Below are 16767 nucleotides of genomic sequence, written 5' to 3' on the forward strand. Positions count from 1 at the left end.
TGATGGGTCTGGAACGTAACTTCCGCGATAGGCGGGGGATCACTATATATTTTAAGGCTTAAACTATAAAAAAGTTTATGTATATGGTCTTTCTATATCGCGGATTTTCACCTATGGCTGATGGGTTTGGATCCCCCGCCTATCGCAGAAGTTACGTTCCATACCCATCAGCGATAGGTGAAAATCAGCGATATAGAAAGACCATATACATAAACTTTTTTATAGTTTAAACCTTAAAATACCACTCCCACATGCTTTAAACACATGTGAACTTATTAAAACGCACTTTGTAAACACATATATGTGGATGTTGGGCTAAGGATATGAGTGACATAAAATATGAGAATTTCTGGTATCATTCGAATGTTTCTAGTAATGCATCGTGTTGGTCTTAAATTTTGCTCATAATGGTCTTGAAAGGTCTTAAATTTAACTTACTGCAACCTGCAAGAACCCTGAGATATATCCTAAGAGCCCCCAGTGGGACATTAATTGTACATACTGTATGCTGGAAGTCCAGTGAAGAAAAAGGGTGATACTCATTGGTTGGTCCTCATTGGTTGCAGTTCCCTGCACCACCAGTAGAGGGACGAGTGCCTACAGCCGTTATGATAAACTACGATCATAAATGAACCAATTTTTGATATAATGTGCTTGTGACTGGGGCAGCATCCCTCAGGATTAAAGGTTACATTCAGACTGGTGGCTTTGCATTAAAAACCCAAACTCAAGATCCCATCCAGATTCATGGACGGATGGATGGTGTCTTGCTGTGGCTTAAGCCCAGACTCCTTCGCACAAACAGGCACCAAACCAAACTTGCAGTGTGAACAGAAACTTCAATGTATTGTTTCATATAACAATAAAGTGCTACTCTTTTAATCATATTGAATGTTTCATATACAATCAGGATAACCTGGTTGCAGTGGCATTAGGGGCTCAGAGCATAAGCTTTAATTAGCTTGTTTGATGGCTGTACAGTTTCTGGGGGGGGGGCACCCTTTCTCTTCTTTCAGGGTTTTTCCACCTCTGTCCACCCGTCCGCACCAGCCCCAGTCTCTCACTCGGCTTTCTTCTGAATCCAGCAGGCAGATTTGCCCCCTACCCAGAATGCCGGCAGGAGGGGTTGGCTGAAGCTGGCCTTGTACCTGTGCAGCAGTCGAGCTGCTCCAGTGGCTCCCTCGCCCCCCCTCCCCACTGCGTAGAAGCTGAGCACACCTGCCGGCTGATCCAGGTAGAGACCCAGGTTCGGGGTCACCTCAGCCTCCACGTCTACGTTCTCGCTGTTGTGCCAGGCCTGGTAGCAGGTGCCAGCCCAGCCCAGCCCCCAGGAGGCTTCGTTCTCCCCGATGCCGCAGGGGCCTTCCTGTGCTTTGCGTGGTGCCCCCTCATACACGACCCCCACCACCACCCAACCCGTGTAGCCCACCTCCCAGTAGGCCCGCCTCCCCCACATATTCTCCTTGCAGACCACCTGGGGGGAGGAAAGAGGGGGGTTATTTTCACTCTGGCTGTAGTGGTGGAGAGGGTGACGCTACTGGTCGGGCCGGGGGCAGGCCTACCTGTGGGGAGTGGTCGTAGCGCTCAGGCCTGTCCAGGTATGGGCACGCATCCTCAGACATGCGGGACACTTTGGTCGCCCCTTCAGATATCCACAGCAGCTTCTGGGCCGTCCTGTCATCCAGGGAGAGGGGGATCCAGTCTGAGAGAGAGAGAGGGGGGAGAAAAAGAGAGGGGAAGAAGAGTGGGAGAGAGCGCAGAGGGAGGCGAGAAAGGGAGAGGGGGAGAGAGAAAGGGAGATGCACAGAGGGTACTGAGATGAGATATAAACACGAGATGCTGCATAAGATGCCTCTGCTTACACTTGAGGAGCTCCTCCCTAGTCTGGGGCTCCGGGATGTTGGGCTCATAGATGGGACAGGGGGCTGTGGCGAGACAGAGAGCGGCGACAGACAAGTGAGGGGATCCCCCAGTATAACCGCAGACAGAGGCTGGCCCAGCTCACTGCGCTTGATGCTGCTGCTTTTACATGCTTCATCTAGAGGCATCATGTGGTCTTCGCTGTCTAACTCACAGCACACGGCCAGGAAGTAGGTCAGTAGGTATGCACACGGGACTGGAAATTACAAGTACAAGTACAAAAAAACCAACACCAGCCCACTGGCTGGTAAAAAAAACAACAATGCATGTTGGACTACAACAAAACATTTTGTGTTGAGTACACACTTCTCAGCACAGGTATATATAGTATAAATATATAATAATATATAAAATTTACATTATAATAAAAAAGTAATAATAATAATTATTTAAATAATAGGTGCCTTGAAGGAAATGCACAATTAAAAACATCTTTCACACAGCATAATCAAAGAACTCAACTGTCAAAGTTGCTGCGTTAAAGTGTTAGCATTAATCTTAAAGCTATACAACGTCATTATTTCTTGGGTCGTGTTTACTTTCATCGTGTTCATTATAATACCGTGTGGGAGAGCAGTATGATTTTTAAAAGAAATTTCTATACTGAATATACAGTATAAAACTGAAAAATCGTTTTTTAATCATCTGACAGTCCTATTAACAATCTCTGCTCATACTAAGTGTTTTGTTCACCCCCCCAAAGTGGAATTGCCTGTTTGCTAATTCAGTGCCTATCAGAAGTTGACGCAGCCCGTGTCACCTATAGGATTTACTGGCCCTGCCCCCTTCACCAAAGCATTTTAAATTAGTCAGGAAGATGGCTGGTAGGGATTGGCTACAGTCCTGACCATGTCACCATGTAGAGGATGCAACATTAATGCAATGAACAATATAAATTGAATTGCATTGAGTAAATGGGTAAATTGTTCATGGAAATTAGTACATTTACTGAAAATAACCTTGTTAAATAATGTATTATTTTAATACGTGATGCTGCAAAATTGCACCCCTGAATGGATGACATCACACTTGTACTGTCAAATCGCAGTCCATTTACCAGCAGCAATGGCTCCGCTATGAGCGTCTCCTACAAAGAGAAGAGAGGCTGTGAGTCACATGCCATGCGGAGGAAGGCGTGAGATCAGAGCAGGGAGCAGCTTTGTCAGTCATCAGCACCTAATCTGACAGGGTGGCGCATCTTATGGGGTTGATGCGACAAAAACAAAGAGGTGCGACCTCTGCACGTAGCCAGCCGGGCCTTAGCAAGGCTTTCCGGAACGCTTCCATCAGGCTGCGTTTTGCATGTCTACTTAATCGCTCACCTGCACCTATCTGGGGTGCTGCTGTTGCACCATAAGTGCATGCACTGCTCTCATTCTGCTTCACAGGCACCACTGCCAGTCTGGGGGTGGGGGTGGGGGTGGGGGGGGGTCTGCCTGTGACTAAGACTGCTGAAGCGATGCGTCGTTCCCACCGTGTCAGGAAGCAGCGGGAGCCGCGGCAAGCAGCTAAGCTGCCATCTGCTCATCCTGGGCCTGCAAGCTGAGCTGTGAACACGACTGGACAGGCAGCACAGATCAGGTCGCCTGCCGCATCAGTCACACCTCTGAGAGTACAGGACGGCGGGAAACTGCGCCGCCCTACAGGTAGCTCCACCCAGGATCAGCCCCGTGAGCTTTCAGGAGCAGGCAGGGGTAGATGTCAGGGACTCTGCTATGAAAAACAGCCTGGAACTCACACAGCGCACATACACTGAGACTCATGCCGGGATCATTAATACAGCTTAAAAAGCAGCAGAGAGGCCATCTGAGCCATGGGGCGATGACAGCTTCCAGTTATAAATCACACCTCCTCTGCATTACTCCCTTTTAAAGAACCGTGGGGGGAGGTGGAGCGTCACTGAGATGTGGTTGGTCCAGTTGCAATTCTATAGGTCCAACTGAGCAGACTCCACCCCCATATGAAGGAGGCCCTGCCCCTTTCAGGAAGTACTCAAGTGGCTGAAAGCTGTGAGCTGCCTTATACTCAGAACAGCACAATGGACTTCAGACAGCTCTGTATTCTGGTACAGATCAGATCAGGGAGAAATAAGCTCTGCAACCATGATGCTCTTGCTCTTCAGATTGCGTGGCTGAGGGACTGGATCTAAACCTGTGAGCTTGCAGCAGACCTCACTGCTCTGCATCCATCCAGAGAATAAATGAAAAACACATTAGTTACAGTCATTACTGGCCTGCTACAGGGTTAGACAGACAGACAGACAGACAGATAGACAGATAGATAGATAGATAGATAGATAGATAGATAGATAGTGCCCTCTACAGATGGTTGCAGCAACCACAGAGTCACATGAGCCGCAGGGTGTAAATCCAGCAGGTTGTTTATCAGATTTGCTCTGTGGGGGGGCACAGTCTGGCCCCAGAAACAGGGTTAAGGTTAAGTGTGGATGAAGAAACATGTGCGGAGCTGAGGGTGATCCCTCCCAGCTGCCTCCCCCCCGCAACGCAGCAGCGAGCAGCACGCGTATCAGATTAGATATGCTGCTGTGGATTGCCGGAGCGGGGAGGGGGGGGGTACCTAGAAGAGGAGGTTTCTTCCTGTCCCATACTGCTTATGAGGCAGGAAATATTGAAACATGGATCTGCAGCAAAGCCTCATGGGAAACCGCAGACAGGTGAACAAACACAAATGACTCACCGACAGAAAGGGCAAGAGAAAGAGGAGACAGAGGATGCTAGGAATGCCATGCAAACAGAGACAGTCTCCATAGCACATTTACATGCGTGAAACAGCAGAGAGGAATAATCAGAGGAAAAATAAAGGGTGAGAGGGTCACAGCACAGCACAGCACAGCCCAGCACAGCCCAACTGCAGGCACTTACACTATACCAATCACTGTCCTTCATTAACATAGCAGAACCAGAGATCATGAACCAGAGCTTACAAACAGGCGGTGAAAATCTGACCATAATAAGTAAATAAGTAAATCATAGGGATGTGTTGGGGGAGGGGGGAGGAGATGAAGAGGTGGGGAGGGGGGGGGTTGTTCAGAAAGGGAAGAACAGAGGAGGAAGGTCAATTTAGGATCAGACACCAAAAGTGACAGAAGACATCATGAAAAGGCAGAAATGAAGAGGACAGAAAGTGGCAGGGACCCAGAGGCGTGAAAGCTGAGAGTGAAGGATGGACAGCAGAAGGTCGCGAGTCAGCAGGGATTGGGGGTGGGGGGGGGGGTGGGGGTGTAAGCCATAGCTTCTGGGTAGTGACAAACAGCTTGGGATAGTAAGCTTATCCTCAGCTCAATAAACAAGCATTTAATCACATCATAAATCGCATCGAAACATTCGGTGGTGAGTCCTGAACCCGCCGAGCTTCAACCTTGCACAGCGTTTTTTTTCTTTGACTGCGTTAACTTTAACTGTGTTAATTTTGATATAATAAAGCACACTGATGAAGCACACTGATGACACACATCGATGAAGCACACTGACGAAGTACACTGATGAAACACACTGAGGAAGCACACTGACAACGCACATTGATGAGGCATGATGACAACGCACACTTATGAAGCACACCAATGAAGTACACTGATGAAGCACACTGACGACACACATCAATGAAGCACGCCAATGAAGCATACTGAGGGAGCACACTGACAACACACAATGATGAAGCACACTGATGAAGTACACTGACAATGTACATCGATGAAGCACACTGGCAAAGCACACCGAGGGTTGAGTGAGGATGAGCATTGCCTTTATATGTGTGCCTGGACGGCTCATGATCAGGCTGACACTAATAACAGTTCAGGAGGTGTCCCCAAGCCTCATCCCACATGTCTGCAGTGCCCTCATCCACAGGTTCATGTTCACTCAAGGTGTTTAATCTTCCTTCGGATATGAACACCTGATCAGAATCCAGCAATTGGAATCAGAATCAACGACAGTGGATTCCCACCTCCTCCCCACATGTGTCTGTCTTCTGGAGAGATATATATGAGATCTATATATATATACATCTATATATACATATACAGTATGGGTATGTGGGATTCCTGAATATTAGGGCTGACACATGCAGCTCCATCACATGTAATGGTGTGCAGTGCCTCCCCCCCCCTCGCTGGGATCCTCCTGATAGCTGAGCTGATCACCCTATAGGCTTCTGAGGGGGCCATATAAGCTTTGCCCTGTATTCAACAAAAATGTGTCACTTTGTCACAGCGGATATTTTCTCCCATGAAAGTGCAGTTAACTAACAGCCGAAGGCTGCAGTTGTTGCTGCAGCTCCTGCGTTTTTACAGAGAGGCACGCGGACAGACACTCCCCCCCCCCTCCTGGGGAGCAGAACGCGTCCAGTCTTACCGGGCTTCCTCGACGCTGGCATGGTTCTGGCTGGTGATGTGCTGGTCTGGGATGTGGCGTCTTTCGTCTCGTTGGGCGAATGGTGGACTGCCCCCTGGATGCGGTCTTATTCCTTCAGGGGGTGGGTCTGTGGGGCGCGGGGCTGCTGGGGAGGGATGCAGTTAGCAACGTCATCTGAAACTGCTATAACCCTCCAGCAGAGTGTAGGTTGGTGTGGTTCACATGGTCTGGCTACATCCAACTGACCAGCAGGGGGCGCTCCCCAGCCCCAGAAACTGCTGGCCCATTATTGCACAGTGAAGTGTTCTGCATTACAGAATTTACACATTTAACTAATGCTTCTATGTGGTGGAACAACAAAAAAATTCATTTAAAATGTTGACCTCACCCTATCTGAGCAGGATCAGCAGCCGCAGGAAGGGTGATGGATTGTAACTGCTTCATTCACTAAAACCTACTGCCAGAAGATCCACTGTAACCATGATGAGTCACTGTCATACACAACAATACACAGAAAGGGTGCAGAGTCACATTATACGATGGGTCAAGTGGGGTCATGTGACAGGCAGGCACTTTAAAACCACATATGTAAAAGGTGGGTTGTGTGTGGCCACATGTGTGATGGACAGGCATTGTAAAGTCACATATGTATAAGATGAAGAAGACAGCTTAATAAGTGTCTCTGGTCTTGAACTGTAGAACCAACTGAGATGCTTTATTGCAGTGTTACTAACTGGTATCTAACCACTCCGTTGTCTCAGCGAGGACATGAAAAGCATAAAAAAAATGACGACATTGCTAAATAGCCAATATCACATTTTTATGCTATATTGATAGTTTATATTGTAATACTTTAATTATGTGCTAAAATTAGGACCTTAGTAAAGATTTTTAGTAGACACCAATAGTATTCCTTCCTAGTTGCTTCATTCGTGATGTTACACAGAATCCCAGAATTCAGAGCTAAAATCAAACTACTCAGTTTGCAGCTTTTCACAGGGAAATTAATGGAGGGGAAAGGTGAGGATTCATTGGTACATGGTTCTTTTCATTTTAAAACATCATTGAAAATCATAATTTGCAACATTTGTTTTATTTTATTTTGCTAATACCTTATACCTTAAATAATACCTTAAAATGAGTATCTTTTCAGTTATTACGTACACATATAATGGTTCACCTGATTTCTGATTTGAGAACCATTTGCCAAATAGGTTTTATATTTAGTTTTTCTGTTCATAAGCATTCAGCTTCTGTTTTGGAAACTATCATAACCTGAGGAAAAAAAAAAACTAGTGCTACTTGATGTAGTAGAGGAAAACCTTAATTGAGTCACGTTCAAAAGAAATTATATTGATTGGCAGTGTTACCAAACTAAAATGTTTCTATTAATAAACATTGTCAATTTTTATCATCATTGCAGAATGCATACAAGAGAAACAATATCATAACCTGTTCAAGAGGGAGCAAACATGTTTTCCTTGATACAGAATGTCCTTGGATAAAAAAAGGTTGAGAACCATTGCTTTATAATATCTGGGAACTTCTAAACCTGTCTGCCAGAAACCCCACCTCCATTTCTAAACATGTCTATCAGTCACACAGCCGCCCCCCCCCCCCAATCCTGTCTGTCAATCACACAGAAACCCCACCTCCTTTTCTAAACCCGTTACTCACTGAGCTCTTTTAATCTCTCCCTGGATGTTTGAACACGCCATCAATCACAGACGCCTGTTAGTGACATTGGGCCAGTGTGTGAGAGCAGGTGTGTGGGGGAATCCGGGTAAAACAGGAGGCGCTGAAAGGTTGGCCCGCGTGGGGGCTGTTACCTCACCGGCTGGAGAGGGCCCTGCTCGTCCTGGCTGACAGCAAGCTGGACTCATTGCCCCCTCAACATGCTGGCAATTACGGTATCCTGGGTGCTCCATACTGCAGATAATCAACATCCGGCTTGCTTTCATTTGTTCAATAGCACTTTGGCTACACATTAACTGTCGGCACACATTAGCAGTTTTCGGGGATACAATCATGACTATGGTGTAACTTGTAGTGCAGTCAAAGGTAACATGCTAACACGGACAATTAATTTGAAGAAATTTACGTGTTTAAAATATAATTCAATGAACACATATTGCACAGTTTGACACCAATTTGTGAACCTAGGGCGGAGTCTGAGGGGACGGCTCTAACAGAGGGCAGAGTCTGAGGGGACGGCTCTAACACAGGGCAGAGTCTGAGGGGACGGCTCTAACACAGGGCGGAGTCTGAGGGGACGGCTCTAACACAGGGCGGAGTCTGAGGGGACGGCTCTAACACAGTGCGGAGTCTGAGGGGACGGCTCTAACCTAGGGCGGAGTCTGAGGGGACGGCTCTAACACAGGGCGGAGTCTGAGGGGACGGCTCTAACACAGGGCGGAGTCTGAGGGGACGGCTCTAACACAGGGCGGAGTCTGAGGGGACGGCTCTAACACAGGGCGGAGTCTGAGGGGACGGCTCTAACAGAGGGCGGAGTCTGAGGGGACAGCACAACATAGGGAGGGCAGTCTGAGGGGACAGCTCTAGGGTAGGACTGGACGATATGGCAAAAATTTATATCACGATATATTTCTTAATTTTGGTCGATACGATATAATTCCGATATCGATATGGACAATATTAAAAAGCCTCAGGAAAAAACTGCCGAGGACACGCACAATGGATGTCTGCAAACTGAATTTGCAAAGTCTATAATACCTCCAGGCTCCTCCTATTAAAATTATATAATTTTTTTTTTAATAAAAACAGTACAAAAAAAAAGGTTCACTTTTTATTTGTATTTGGCCTTTACAAACAAGAAATGTGAAATAAACTATCAAATAAATAAAACTCTGACTCAGCTTATTAACAATAATATATTTCCATTTAAACTAGAACAGGCTGATTATTGATATACAGTCGAACCCGGTTATGTCGCCGGCCTAGGGGGTTGCCAAAAAGCGTCGAGATAACCGATGATCGAGATAACCGAAAACCAATATGGCAGCAATATATTAGCATCTGCTTGAAATGTATTTATGTGCGTTAATAACTGAGAATGTACATGCACGGGTTTTTGGCATTGCCGCGATTTATTTGACGCGATCGGCATGCTATAAATATGTACATACATCGGGGCCGGTTCTAGACATGCATATATGAGGGGGCAGACAGAAATGTGAAGGGGGCACATGGTGGCGACAAAGGCGGGAAAGGGGTGGGGTGGTGCTCTGGATAATTGTTTTTGTCATGTAATTGGATTGCACTTTGTCAGGCCTCTGCCCTAAGACCTGTCCAACTTGGGTGTCCCACCTGAAGGCTAAGCTTCTGCTGGTGTAGCTCTTAGGGTCACTGAGGCACGCAAAGCCCCTGACCACAGTAAGGTGGCAATCCCTCAGGGGGAAAACTGAAAATTAAAACAAAAAATAAAATAAAATATTCCTCATCAGATTAAAAACAAGACATTTACCTTAATTGGATGGCCTATATCAAACATATTTGAACCCAACAAAACACTTTTCACTATTGCCAATATCACCAAAACTAAAAAGGGTAGGCTAAGTTATGAAAAAGAAAAAATCAATTCACCGAGTCTTGAAATATAAAACTGAAAAATAGGATCGGTCAGGGTTCATTTCACTACATGTTGTACTTGTTATAACTATGTATGTGACGAATAAAGAATCTTGAAATCACAACGAACAAGTCGCTCAATGAGAATGAATGACGTAACCGACTGGCTAAGCTGCTTCTAGCGCCAAGGTGGTTCAAATGGTACGATCCACACTAGGGGTGTCTAAAATCGTTTTACATAAAATTTTCCTACAAGGTGAGGTTATCTTTCTTAAAAAAAAAAAAAAAAAAACAAGAAAAATGTTAATACCCCCCCCCCCCCAAACTGCTATTTTTGTCTATTTGGGGGGGGTACAGTACCCCCCGATCAAGACCCCCCCAAATAGACAAAAATAATTCGAACCATGATCTCACTAGTCGCTATGATTTTGACGAGAGAGATTGCTGTTTCCTCCAAACCTTCCGCAATCACGCAGCTCATTTCGCTCTGCCCTGCCTACTGAGAAACTGGCTCATTTGCATACTAACAGTGATTGGATGTTTAGCTGGGGGGAGGGTGAGTGGGGGATCTGCCGAGTGCTGCGTGAGCCCGCGCACAAACAGAACACGGAGGGAAAGAGCGAACAAGAAGTGAAACTTATCATCTCGTTTGTGCCTTTTTCAGTGGATTTTTCAGCTACTGTAGTAAATCTTGTCCATATTCAGTTTGTGGGTAATTATTATTTTCTTCCTCAACTTCTAAAAGTTTGATTTAAGGGGGCAGGACGTTTGCTTAAGGGGGCGTTGCCCCAGCGTAGAGCCGGCCCCGACATACATGTTGGCTAACAAAAGGCATACCACCAACTAACAGCAGAGATTTACCAGTATACAATAAAAACCACCGTCGTTTCTTGATACAAACCTTTAATTATATTCTCCAACATTGAAAACACAAAGATCGCTCACAAAATCACAAAAAACCTGCGGGGTGTACTGTAGTTCGTTTTTACAAAAAGCTAACCAGTGTCAAAATTAAATTCACGAGTCATTTCGCTCTGACAAGTATCATACACGTGGTTACTATGGTTTCTTTACAAAGTCTAAAATGCTTTGTTGCTTTTGCCTTTAACAGTCTGCTTGAAAACAAATGCTTCAATATTATTTATGCTGTCTAAAAAAGTTTTACCTGATCACGTTTCACAGCTGCGTTGTTCAGCAAATTACCATGCGAATGCGATTTGAATACGCGCTGTTTAGCACTTGTGATAAATTTTTAAAAGCCGGTGAATATATATAATATTCAAATGTATATCGAAATATCGGAAATGTGTTTAAAAATCGTATCACCGTTATCGAAAAAAATTCTATCGCGATATATATTGATATCGAATTATTGTCCAGCCCTACTCTAGGGGGGACAACCCAGCCCCAAGATGACACCTGTATGTGGTATCCAGTGTTCTTGATTGTTCAGATGTGGACTATATGGGGGTTCCAAGGACTGGGTTGAGAGTAACAGACACCCAGTCACAATTCACAGTAACAGAAGACTTTAATAAATACTTCATTATCTATCAGTCATATCAGTCACAGATTTCAAAGAGCATGTGGTTTCTTCTGTTTTGTAAATCTAACTCAGTGTTTCTTGACATCACTATGTACATCTGGAAACAGAAAACACTGAGCACGGCGTCAATCATCGTCCACCGCCATTGGCTGCTCCACCTGTGGCACCACCCCCAGTCTGATCCTGTGCTCCTGACATCATCAGAAAGAGAACCAGAGGCACAATGTACATCCACTGGAGGGAGAGAAGTGGGGGGAGGGGGGAGAGAACAGAGATGATCACACTGAGGTGCCAGGTTTGAGGTACAAGGACACAATGAGAGACACAGAGCAGCTGGGAAGCATTTCATCAGTGTTTCACACAAGGGGCTGATCAGGGTGCATGAGAATCAGCGTGAAGCATGTAATGCTAAGACTAGGCAACGATGCTCAGACAAACACATAAACACTCTCGCACACAGACAGACAGAGACACGCTACCCCAGCACCATGTCCCTCACAGCTCAAAGTGGTTCCCAATCATGCCACCGTGGATCTTGGGGCTGTATTGCACACCCGGCCGCCTGCTCTGGTCCTTCTCACCAAATGGCACCGAAACCTGAGACTTGGAGCAGCCCAGCCCATCGGAAAGTATGTGGCCGGACAGAACAGGGCTGGGGGCTCCCGGCGCTGCCCCCCGCTGTCCAGGGGGCTCACGCACCTGCAGCGCATCAATCTCCGTGCGAGGCATGGTGACAACACATCGGCTGCGGGGTGTTCTCACACAGACCCAGGCCTCAGACTGTAGCGGTGGCACCTCAGGCCTGGGCCTCGAAGGCACGGCGATGGTATATGTACACTGCCCTCTACAGGACCCCTGGCAGCATTACAGCCAGTGATGCAACAAAGTGTCTAACTACTGATCGAGGAATTGGAAACAAGTACAGAACAATTAGGCTGGCATGCTGATAAGCGCAGAGAGAGACAGACACAAGGACCGGCCCAGACACAGGGACATACAGTGAGTGAGCAAAGTGGCTGACAGTACTTGTAATGAGACTCAGCTCTGCTCTCTGCCTCCCCCTGGTGGGGACTGTGTGGAACTTGTGGCCATGAGGAATACTGCGCCTCCGAGAATCAAATACCACTGAAACACAGCACGGCACAGGCCAGGTCAAACACAGTACAGCACAGAAAGTTTCAAGCACAGCACGGACAGTGTTCAAAACTACAAAGCAAACACAGACACAGTCATATGCAAAACTCTCAAAAAGCAGGGTGTACAAGACCAGAAAACAGCATCAAACGAGAGCACACAGTACAGGAGGGTACAGCGGGGGGGCGAGCAGGGTGAGGTGCAGACAGCAGGTCAGGCTACAGGTCACTCAGCCTCCACTCACGTATTTTGCAAAGAATGATTTCTGCTCCTGGGGGTTCTTGGCCTTCTTCTCCATTTCATGTTCCATCCTCTCAATATACAGAGCCGTCTCTGGCCTGGGACAAAGGCAGAAGCAGCAGCAGTTCAGAAGAGCCTAGGAGAGAGGCTCGGCGGCAAGGGGGCTGCAGACTCACGCAGGGGCAGTGACGGGGCCCATGAAACTCAGTGTTGTGTTGAAAGCTTCCAGGTCAACTTCCTCTTCCACCTCAGCCCCACGACATGTGCCAGGGATCGTAACTATGGAGACACCGATGAGGTATCCGGTGACATCAGTGTGCAGGGTGATGACATCACTGAGGTGGGATTCCACCATAGAGCACTGTGCAGTGGAGGAGATTCCGGAGAGGAGTAAGGGTTAGGGTTAAGCCTGGTTCATACTTCACTTTTCCACATGGCTGTGCACATGGACACTTCTGTATATACTACATTTGTCTGTGGATGCAGGCAGTCATGGTTGGTGCATGCATACAGCAATGATATTCCACCAAACTAGCAGAGAGCAGATGTATTGCAACAAACACAAATACAAGCAGTGCAGTGAAACAAGTAAACTTCTATGAACAGTTTTAAAGTTGTTACTTGGCTTGGGCGGTATTATGATAATACGGCATACTACGGGATTTTGACATCTTTGCAATAAAATTATCTTGGATTCCCCCACTTGTTGAATTTTATCACCAAGATTTCAATGCTGGAATAGTTTCTCTTTTTGAAATACCATGTACCATGGTATAATGTCTGGACAGTATGAAAAATTTGATATGTGAGTACCTCTGCACCTCCTAATGTAGCTGTTTACCATAACTACAACAACATCAACAACTTCAACTCCTTTATTGAGCTCTGTGAAAATCAACGCTGCCACCTACAGCAAACATCTAGTCAATTTCCTGGCATATGCACAGTCGACGTGCACCAATGTGCATGATGTCGACTGCATGTAAAAATCTGGCCTGCAAGTGCGTCCTCTAGACACCCAGGATGACTAGATTTATGTCACTCACTTGCAGGCCATAAACGCATGTGGAAGAGTGAAATATAAATTGGTCTTTAGGAGGAAAAACTTGACAGAGAAGACCGGACTGTGTAAGTGCCAAGTTTCAAGATCTTCTGTTTGCCACACGCCCTCGTGCAAGTACTGCTTGTAATGTAATGAAAAACTGGATGCTTGTTGAACTGTGCAAAGAAAATTTATATAAAATACTGTACAATAACAGGATATGTGGGGCGGTGGTGGGGGCGCATGACATATAAATAGGCATGTCTTGTGTTAAATGGGGTTTGGCTAGTGTGGCTATACCCAGAATGCCATGGTTAGCATTTTCGGGAATAACTTTCCTGATTGCTTATGTGCAAATGTTTACTTCATGAACCTGTCCGATTCTCCCATCTAGAGTGGGCCGGGGTAAATATTTTCTGTGGAGCTTCATCATTTCGGCAGGGTTTTTTTTTTTTTTTTTTTAAATGATCATAAATCTACCTTTTTAATTTTCTTTTGAAAGCTTCATTTTTGCCTGTTATGGTAGCAGTAGGTGTATCTGTGATTATTAATGGGACTTAACATAAAACTTAAACCCTAGTGAAAATGATGTGATCACGCAAGCCATTTTCTACTCACAGCTGGAACGAATGCGGTGAGGTATCCATCCATCTGCCGTTCAGCCTGTCTGTCAGTCTGCACAGACACTCTGGGAACCCGGATCCGGTACAGGCCGTCCACTGCAGCTACCGCCTGACACCAGCACAGAGAGACACCGGCAGCCCGAGTCAGGCCACTGACCACAGCCCCAGCAAATGCAGCACCACAACAATCGGGGACCTGACTGACGGGCTCTCACCTTCAGAATGCTCCTGTCCTCCTCTGTCAGGGGACTCTGCCAGAGAGATGCGGTATGCTCCCGGCCCCCTCTCAGTTGCACGGATCCCCTCATGCGAAACCGCGGCACGTCGTCTAGGGGAAGGGACACGGAGTGAGCCCCGCTAGTGGGTTATTACCAGGAAGTGATGCTTGAAAGCATCTCACGCACGGAGCACAAAAACGAACTGACCGATCTCGAAAGAGTGCTCGAGTGGGACAGAGAAGCCGGCTGCCTCGGTGTCCATCCCATCAGCCGCCTGTGGACAGAAAGAGCGACATCAGCCAGTCTTTTCAATGGAGACTCCAGACGGAACGCGAGCGCTAAAAGCAAACGGGGGAAAGGACAGGGAAAACAGCAAACGCCGTCCATACACCCCACATGAGATCATCACTATTATCATTATTATTCCTTGTTATTGCCGGTACTATTATTATTACTAATTATGCTGGCTAAATATCCAGCGGGTCATCATATACAATCAAAAATTATTAGCTACCTCTTAGCAACACAAAAGCTGGCCGACGTTACAGCGCTTAACAGAGGTGTTATAAGTATCCTACGCTTTATTAGTGAGGCAGAAACTGAACTCACCCTTTTACCGGTGTTACAACTGACGTACTCTGTAGTTATTGTGAGAACAACTGCAGATATCCAAACCGAGGTATAGCATGACCTGAATGCGGCCATTTTGCCTGACGGAGTGAAGCGTTACGTGTGCAGAAAAACTACAAACGTACGTCCTGACGTAAAAGGTCAGCAGTGTGTCAAACTCCAGTCCTGGGGGGCCGGAGCCATGCATACTTTTGGGTTTCCCCTCTTTTAACACACCTGATTCAACTCTTTGTGCTAATTACCACACAGCTCTTGAGCTGAATCATTTGTGGTGGAACAGGGAAAGAACTAAACTACACAGGGCTCCGGCCCTCCAGGACTTGAGTTCGACACCCCTGATGTATGTAATATAAGCGACATAGAACATCAGTTACATTGCGCAAAGGACGGCGTAGTACTGTGTGAGACAGTACGTTTCTTCAGCGGCAGGTGTTGCTCTTTACAGAGTTACCAAAGGATATCACCAGACAGTCATTTTGTTACTCTTGGTACTTTCTGACAGAAAACAAACAGACAGACAGGCAAACACACATACACAGAAATTTCTTCATTAGTTATTGTTCTTCAGTTTTTCCAAATTATCATAAAATCATGTTTTGGAAATACGTGGCAATGTTTGAAGTACACACCGTGTCTGCGTAAAGCATAAATAAGTAATAAAGTAGGGATGCACCAATCTCACTTTTTCTGTCCTGATACCAATACCGATACCTGAACTTTGGGTTTCGGACAATACCGAGTACCGATCCAATAGCCGTGTTTAATTAATAAGCTGTAGGCGTTGCCTCACTTTGTAGATGAGACCGTGATCATTCTTTTGTGTATAAGGGAACATCAGGCTTAACTTAACCCTGCGGTAACCCACTATGAAAGCAGGCCCACTGTGACATTGTGCCTCTAATGACTACTCACTGCTTCCTGTCTGTTAACCAATTTTCGATCCAAGCTGCTACAGTTCCTAAAATCCCTACATCTTTGAGCTTTAGGAAGAGTCGTTTGTGGGGGACAACATCAAAGGCCTTCTGGAAATCTAAGTAGATCACATCGTAGGCCTTTTTGTGATCAATTTCTCTTGCAGCTTCCTCAAAGAACTCAAGTAGATTAGTTAAACCGGATCTACCTCTCCTAAATCCATGTTGGCTATCCCTCAGGATGTTGCTTGAATCCAGGTAATCTACCATTTTCACTTGGATTATAGCTTAAATTTCACCCAGACAGACGTGATCACTATATGCGGTTTTCACTGTATATATAGGCTAAATGTACTAAATTGTTATTACAGTAAAACCGGTCTAAGTCGACACTCGCGGGACCATCTTAAAAGTGACGACTTAGAGAATTGACGAGATACACCTAAGTCGACACTTTGGCGACTTATGTCTATCTCGCCGTTTTGCCGACTAGTAAATATAACACCATACCTCTACTACACCGCACTATACACGCGAGACTTAAG

General features: G+C 46.1%; 2 protein-coding genes across 3 annotated transcripts; both read right to left on the bottom strand.

The window, feature by feature from the left end:
• Positions 1-819: 819 nt before the first annotated feature.
• Positions 820-9629, bottom strand: LOC111836942 (tripartite motif-containing protein 16). Its single transcript, XM_072704989.1, has 7 exons — positions 9618-9629; positions 8125-8219; positions 6679-6781; positions 6291-6435; positions 1863-1925; positions 1563-1702; positions 820-1474 (listed from the first exon to the last, which is right to left on the bottom strand). The coding sequence occupies exons 4-7, from the start codon at positions 6310-6312 to the stop codon at positions 1061-1063; spliced, it is 639 nt and encodes a 212-aa protein (XP_072561090.1). The 5' UTR covers positions 6313-6435; positions 6679-6781; positions 8125-8219; positions 9618-9629; the 3' UTR covers positions 820-1060.
• Positions 9630-11390: 1761 nt separating this feature from the next.
• On the bottom strand, positions 11391-15447 carry emc10 (ER membrane protein complex subunit 10). Of its 2 annotated transcripts, XM_023798397.2 has the most exons (8): positions 15291-15447; positions 14889-14955; positions 14679-14791; positions 14459-14572; positions 12975-13159; positions 12803-12896; positions 12451-12549; positions 11391-11658 (listed from the first exon to the last, which is right to left on the bottom strand). In XM_023798397.2, the coding sequence occupies exons 1-7, from the start codon at positions 15384-15386 to the stop codon at positions 12463-12465; spliced, it is 756 nt and encodes a 251-aa protein (XP_023654165.1). In that variant the 5' UTR covers positions 15387-15447; the 3' UTR covers positions 11391-11658; positions 12451-12462. The 2 variants fall into 2 exon arrangements, with proteins under 2 accessions (XP_023654165.1, XP_023654163.1); XM_023798395.2 differs by lacking the exon at positions 12451-12549.
• Between the last annotated feature and the right edge of the window lie 1320 nt (positions 15448-16767).

The sequence above is a fragment of the Paramormyrops kingsleyae genome, chromosome 22 (genome assembly GCF_048594095.1).
Source record: "Paramormyrops kingsleyae isolate MSU_618 chromosome 22, PKINGS_0.4, whole genome shotgun sequence".
NCBI lineage: Eukaryota > Metazoa > Chordata > Actinopteri > Osteoglossiformes > Mormyridae > Paramormyrops > Paramormyrops kingsleyae.